The 7117-nt window shown below is 43.2% G+C and overlaps 1 protein-coding gene across 1 annotated transcript; it reads left to right on the top strand.

Annotated features, from left to right (window-relative positions):
* Nucleotides 1-3216: 3216 nt before the first annotated feature.
* LOC109244023 (titin-like) lies at nt 3217-5780 on the top strand. The gene is made up of 8 exons (XM_019411050.1): nt 3217-3451; nt 3619-3671; nt 3974-4031; nt 4184-4711; nt 4771-4838; nt 4916-5107; nt 5205-5498; nt 5604-5780. The coding sequence occupies exons 1-8, from the start codon at nt 3217-3219 to the stop codon at nt 5778-5780; spliced, it is 1605 nt and encodes a 534-aa protein (XP_019266595.1).
* The last annotated feature ends 1337 nt before the right edge of the window (nt 5781-7117 follow it).

Genomic DNA, 7117 nt, shown 5'->3' with positions numbered 1-7117 from the left:
CTCATTAAGATTGGTAAATTTAGAACCAAGGTAAGGGTAGAATAGGAATTGTAATGGGTATAGAACCTTCTAGGATGGACTATAGTGCAGGTTTCAGTAAACTTAGGGTAGTTGCTTGTGGAACAAGCCAAGAAGCAAGGGGTAAAAATATAAATAAAGAGGGACTAAAAGGCAACTGCAAATCGGAAATACTCCTGAAATTCTGCCTATAAAAGGCAGTGTATTCTGCCTTGAAGGAGGAGGGTTTTTCAACTCCAAAATTTCTTTCCCAAAATTTCCTCTCCAATTTCAGATCTGATTTGAAATTCAAACCTTCAAAAATCCAAAAACAATAGAAATCTAATAGAAAAATCCCAAAAAATTACTGTTACATTAGTGTTACTTAGGTCATTTTCAGATTCGATCATTGAATTCAATTCTCTAGCTCATATAGGATGAAAGCTACTTGAATTTCCTTGTGTTTTGTTCAATATTTGAGGATTGAAGACAGTTTGAGTCATCTAGGCAGTGGATTTGGGAGATTCGAGTCAACTGTGATCTTAGTTTGAGTGTTTTACTTTCCTGTGTTCATTTCTGGGTATTCGAGCTGGTTTTGGATTGCTTCAGTGATAGAAATTGTTGTTGTGTTCGATCTATCGCTGGAGTTTCAAATCTGTTCCTGAATTTGCTGTGTCAACTGATTTATTACTGAATTTTGAACTTATTCCTGGGTTGCTGCTGAGAACTGTTACTGCTGCTGATCTTTTCTTCTTCTTATTGATCATTGACTTCCAGGTACACGCTTGAATCTACTCTGCTGTAACTTTGAGCTTGAAATGGAATACAATTACTCACCTATTTGATCCTGAAATATGCTGCCTGGACTGTGGGGTGTTGGTAGTTAAATAGGCGTTAAATTTAATTGTACAGCATAGTTTAGAATCGATTTGTATGTGTATAAATCTGGACTGTATAATTAAGACTGGATCAGACTGCTTTTCGATACTGTTTAGACATTTGAAATTGATTGTAGTTCATGTTCTCAATATCTGAATACTGCATATAAAGGTTAAGAACTAGAAGTCCTGAATATGAGCCTGTTTTATTGTAAAACTGCAGCCCCGTTGTATTAATTCGAATAGGCCTGTTAATATTAAGCCAGGGTATTTGCACTACTCATGCTGAGCTTACACAACTCTAACAGTCTGTTGTAATTGATGGCCACTCTAGTGTACCAGTCACGTGCATTGCATTTAACATGCAATTTGATGCTTCCTCCGGTGTGATTTTCACCGTTAGTGACATCTAGGAACGCACCAGTAGGCAAATAAATAAGTATACTTTGTTCTTCCTTGTATAAGTCATTGAATACAATTAAAATAGCCTGAAGTAACTCAGCAGATTTACATTTGTCGATTTGAGGTTCTGATTGGTTTGGCATAGGCCCAGGCCCAGTTTTGACTCCATTCTCGTTTGGGCCTGGACCAAGGCGTTTGATAGACCAGTTGAAAGCATGCAGACCTGAGTGTATTTTCTCCTCGTTGGGCTTATTTTAGAGCCCAATAGCTGGACTGTGATGCATAATTACCACTTAGCCCAATAATGAATTAAGTAGGACTTTTTCCTCCATTACTAGAGACAAGTAAATAGAGAACCATAGTTGTTTTAGGTTTGCCTTTAAATAATAAATGAGATGAGCCTCACCAAGCAAAATACACAAATTACGAGGCCCTTAATAAATATTTTATTAATCTTTAGACTCCGGGACGAGCCGTTTAGCGAATTTCACGGTTTTCCCCAAAGATGATAACGCGTAGTTGCTGTAGGCGCGTATTTTATAATATTACTTTCCTAAATTCGGGTGCACATTTATGTGACCCTAATCTAAATCTCAACGGAGTCGAAATGCGTCAAAAGCCACGGGTGCACTGGTGTGACGTGGTTCGAGATACATTTTCACGACGTTGCAATTCTTATTAAAAAGACATAAAATAAAAGCGGTTAAAATAAAAGGCACATAGGTTAGAATATGTTTTAAAATCAGATAAAAGCAAATACAACAGTTGAGCGACCGTGCTAGAACCACGGAACCCGGGAATGCCTAATACCTTCTCCCGGGTTAACAGAATTCCTTACTCGGAGTTCTGGTTCGCGGACTGTTAACAGAGTCATAATTTCCTCTGATCGGGATTCAACCGGTGACTTGGGACACCATTAATCTTCGAAGTGGCGACTCTGAATATTAATAATAAATCCCGTTCCGATTGTCCTTTAATTGGAAAAACTCCTTTACACCCTCGCGGGTGTAGGAAAAAGGAGGTGTGACAAGTTGAATCAAACCAGTGTTTTAGCAAATCTCGACCTCGAGCTGTGATGGCCTCGAGGTTGGTCAACAAGAACAGTAAAATAAAGACAATAAAATTAAGAGACAATTCTGATAAAATGTGAGCAAGAGAGTAAGAGAGTATATTCTTTTGCCAATGATTGATTATGGTTACAAATGATTAGGGCCACTTTTATATAGCAGGGGAATCATAAATAAGGTACGTTTCTATGTACAGTAAGGAATCTTATTGGGACAGTTGTCTAACCGCCTAGTACGGATTCGTACCAACTCGTACAAATCTATTCCGGAATTCACGCCATTCTTGGGGACGTGGCGAGAATCTTGCTCTTTCTATTACAAACCCATAACGACATCAGCTCGGGGTTGGGCATACTCGGCTTCGGTACTCATTGCGTACTTCGGTCCTCGAGTCTTGTACTCTGTCATCGGGCTCGAGCTTGGTCCATCGAGCTCGAACTCGACCCATTCTGAACTCGGGCTTGAAGCGACCCCTTGAGTTCGTGAAATCGGGCATACCTGATTTCGACCGTATACAGATAGTCCCTGCGTTTCTTAAAGTAAGATGATAAGAAATGATTTGATCCTCGATCCTCCGATACCCCGATCATGATGTCAATCTCATGACGTCAGCGACTGAAGTGATTGAAAGGTCACTTCTGCATTGTTTCCAAGGCCATTAATTGAAGGAGACTGATGGTCGGCCATTAGCTTCCCCAAACCATTAAGGAGACCACTATAAATAGGTCAATTTCACAACATTTACAATCTTTACTTCTCAAATCTTTCTCAAAACCTCATTAGCTTCTTCATCTTCTCTGAGTTTACCCTTTCCTGAATTTGTTCTTGCTACAACATCATCTCCTTCTCTTCTTTTGAATTTCTCAACAACAATGGCTAAAACATCTAAAACCGTTCCTCAGGGAAAAAAAGCCTCCTCATCATCGCGTCCGGCCAGTGGTAGAACGGTGGTGCCACCTCGTATCGAAGAGTGCATTCCCGGGCCGTGCGAGCTATCTTCCGATTTTAAAATCGATAAGCCTGCATCAGTTCCAGGCCGATGTGAACCCATGTCTCGATACATCTGTTTGATAACTGAATATGAACTTGAGCAGGTGAAAAAGGATTGTAATTAGGAGGATAAAGATGTTGTAATCCCTTCCCCCGAAGAGGATATTACCACCTATGTGGCAGGGTATTCAAGCGTGTATACTTACCCTTTCACATTAGTTCCCGTAGATCCGGCACTAGATCTCGTAGACCCAGTTATTCTCGATTTCTTTCACCAATATCAGGTGACTCTTGGCCAGATCTACCCTTCCTTTTGGCATATCGTCAAATTGCTCAGGTTCTTCTCGGGCAAGGTCGAAGGGGGGTTGGCTTTTACACTTGACCATCTAATCAGGCTATATAGCCCTCGCCTCTATCGAGGCGGTTTGATAAAGCTCCAGCGTCGATCCTCGAAGTCGCTATTCTCCAGTATCGATGAGGACAAAGACCGGGGGTGGATGAGTCGCTTTGTCCGCATCAGAACTTCCGATTTGATTCCTGCTGAGAGGATGCCATTCCCCAAGGAGTGGAACATGAAACGTAAGTACAAACTTATCGATGATGATTAATTTCTGCTTTCCCTATTCCTCCTCGATTTAGCTCCCTTTTGATGATGCAGTTGCCCCTTGGTTCCCTGGTGTGATTCCGGACCTTGCAGGTTGGGTCCGACAATTGGCCTCCACTTCTTCATACGCGGAACGCAGTTGGCGTGATTTGGCCAAGGGTCGATGGGAAGCTAAAAACCATGGTGAGTTCCCTTATTCACATATTGGTGTTTCTCATTGAAATACTCACTTTACCCTTATGCAGGCCTCAGAGACGATGTTGCTATGCGGCCGCCCCCGCCCAGTGAAGAGGAAGTCCCAAAGCCAACCAAGGAGAAGAAAAGGAAAAGGGCTTCACCTGCAAGTTACCCGAAGCCCATGAAAAGTAAGGCTCGAAAGCCTAGGGCCAATCCTGCGGCCCTATCTGCAGAAGCGGTCCAACACCTTCGTAATGACGAGGAAGAGGGAGAAGATGAGGACTGCCTGTTGGTAGCTCGGAAAAGAGGAAGCACCGAGGCTTCAAAATCTGCCGAACCGGTGATGGCTGATATGGTTCATTCTCGAACAGAAGAAATATCGGAGGGGGGCTCGAGCAGAGTCCCCGAGCCATCGGGTGGCAAAAGTACGTCTCATCCGGGAGGTCATTTGGCGGGCGAGCTCGAGGAGCCTAGTTCCGAGGCCCTCCAAAGAAAAGATAGTATCCCAAGTGAATCACGTGGGATAATTAATATAGATGACTCGCCGATGGGCCCTGTGTTCTCCGAAGGGAAATTCCGAGAAGCCCAAGCCATGAGTACTCTTGATGTGGGAACGACACATAAGGGAGTGATATTTTTCGGGAGTGCCTTGCAGGGGTCGAAGATGACCCTGGCCCTAACGCCTTGTTTATCTTTGATGAGGCTCAGAGGCTTCTCAAACAGGTAAGTTCCTGCCTTCATAATTATGCTCGAGTTTTATTCTCGTTTTTCTAAGTCTGACTCATTTTCTTTGTGTGAAGGCCGTGGCGCTTCATCGACAAGCATTTTCCAAATCTCAAGCCGAGCTTGCCCGATGCGAATCCGAACTCAAGAAGCTGGTGGAAGAGAGGGATATCTTTAAACGCCTCTATGTACAGAAAGAGGAGGAGGTCAGGGATCTCCGAGTTGAATTGACGAAGGCTCGTCAACAACAGACTGAGGTCATTGAAAAGGTAATGTAGCCTTTGAGGGTCTGTTATGTTTTCATTTGATTTAGCGATTAACACTTCAACTTTGCAGGCCCAATAGAAGGGCGAGCTGGTGGAGCAGCTTCGAGAAGAGCTCAAGGGGAAAAAGGCCGAGACCTTGGGGTGGAAGCAACACATGGATCGTCTCGCCTCGGAGAAAGATACACTTTGGGACCAGCTGACTTCGATCGAACGCCAGCTTCAAAATGCAAAGAGGGAAATCTTGGCCCAGAACCGCAAGATTGAGGAGCTCGAAGCTAAATCAGTCGCTGAGCTTGCGAAGGCCAAATCTGAGGCAGAGGCATTTGTGGCCTCTTATCGAGCTGACGCCGAGGCTACTAATATTCGGGCACAAGAAATCTCCATCGCTGCTGAAGTTAAATTATCATGTGCTCTCGATCACGCCAGGTGACAATCCCGGAGAGAAACTCTCGAGGAGGTGCACACTCGTGGCTTCGACCTCTCAGCTGATATTGAAAAGGTAAAAACTTTGGAGGACGAGGCTGCCGCTTTACTTTCTGATGATGAAGATTCTACCAGTGGCTCCGAGAGCGGAGGATATGAGGATGAAGTCCCCGAGGAGGAGATTCCCAAAGATGTGGCTCTCAAAGATCCCGAGGATGCGGTTCCCGAGGACGTGGCTCCCAAAGTAGATTAGGCTCTTTTGTTTTTTGTTTTTGTGTAAGGCCCCCTGGTGGGCACTGTAAATACCCTTTATGCATAGAAGGAACTCTTTTTCTTTCCGCTCCATCTCCGATTTATTTTGAATTCTGCTTCGTCTTTGTTTTGTGAAATTTTTTGATATTATAACTTCAATGATCGAGCGAGCACTGGCTCGGACTCAGAGTAGAACAAACCCTTAGGTTTTTTAGTAATCAATGGGCGATCTTTGAGATTATAATGGAATACCTCTTAAGGTTTTTTGACGAATCCTCGAGCTGTGCTTAAGTCGATTTGACGTGAGCTCGGGATAATGGGACCCTTAGGTCCGAGTTGAGTGAGAACAAGGTCTCGAACTCTAAGTGTATCGACCTTTTAGGCTTACTAAATCGGCCCTTAGGATCTTTTATGTTGGCCCTTAGGCTCTTTTAGGTTGGCTTTTAGGCTCTTTAAGTTGGACCAATTCGGCCTCTAGATTGGCTATAATTTTTCCCTCTTTTCGGCTAAAAGACTTAGTGAAAATTTTATGCCTTAGCATGTGTTTTTTGTACCCGTTGGGTTTTTCGAGGGTTAAATCGATCAGAACCCAATTTTTTTTAAACCTATTTGTGTTAAGATAATTCAATACTTCTTAAGGCTTTTTCGAGGGCTGACATTATCGAAGCCTTTAGATTATTCGAGGGCTGATTTTATCGAAGCCCTTTCTTATTTACTTTGCCGAGTGTAGCCTTATTTAACCTGTTTTTCAAAGTATTTGAAGGCCTTTAACTTATGGTGGAAGTTGGACGTCTCCGAGCCGCATTATTTCGGCCGTGCCTTTTTATATGACAGTAGTCTTTAATATGGCCGTAGCCTTTAGGTGTGTCTCTTGGACTTGTTTCCCGATAACCTTTCGAACTTGTTGGAAAGGTTAGTCCCCGAGTATGATGGCCTTGGCCTTTGCATTTAGGGATGCCTCTTTGAGGTCTTATAAATTCGAGTTTAGATATTCGAATGTGTTGACTGTCGATGACAGTCCCCGAGTATTCGAGGTGTATTCGAGTTTTGGCCCTTGAGCCGTTTCTTACGGGATCACAAGTATGATGTTCGTACAGTAGCAAATTTCTTTGAGACACAAAGTGTTTTGATATAGAAAGAATGCTTCTTTGAATAATTGATACATGCGTACATGTTTTGCCGTCGGGGCTTGACTATTCTATATGGACACGGTTAATCTGACCGTTTGGCCCATTACAAAGTTTTCCTATCGAGGCCCTCTTTGGCGTGAAGTATTTTCCTCAAAAATATAACCTCCGAGGGTGATGCCCCCCAGTATTCGAGGTTGATTGAAAAGAA

Source organism: Nicotiana attenuata, unplaced genomic scaffold, assembly GCF_001879085.1.
Source record: "Nicotiana attenuata strain UT unplaced genomic scaffold, NIATTr2, whole genome shotgun sequence".
NCBI classification, from domain to species: Eukaryota; Viridiplantae; Streptophyta; class Magnoliopsida; order Solanales; family Solanaceae; genus Nicotiana; species Nicotiana attenuata.
The sequence above is the reverse complement of the archived record's forward strand: the minus strand, read 5'-3'. Positions and strand labels throughout refer to the sequence as shown.

Bases quoted from the DNA above. Each gene is read 5' to 3' on its own strand.
- LOC109244023 (XM_019411050.1), top strand. From the start codon at position 3,217: ATGGCTAAAACATCTAAAACCGTTCCTCAGGGAAAAAAAGCCTCCTCA. The intron at 3,672-3,973 runs GTTCTTCTCGGG...TCCTCGATTTAG, and splicing joins CATATCGTCAAATTGCTCAG to CTCCCTTTTGATGATGCAGT. The intron at 4,712-4,770 runs GTACTCTTGATG...AGTGCCTTGCAG, and splicing joins CCGAGAAGCCCAAGCCATGA to GGGTCGAAGATGACCCTGGC.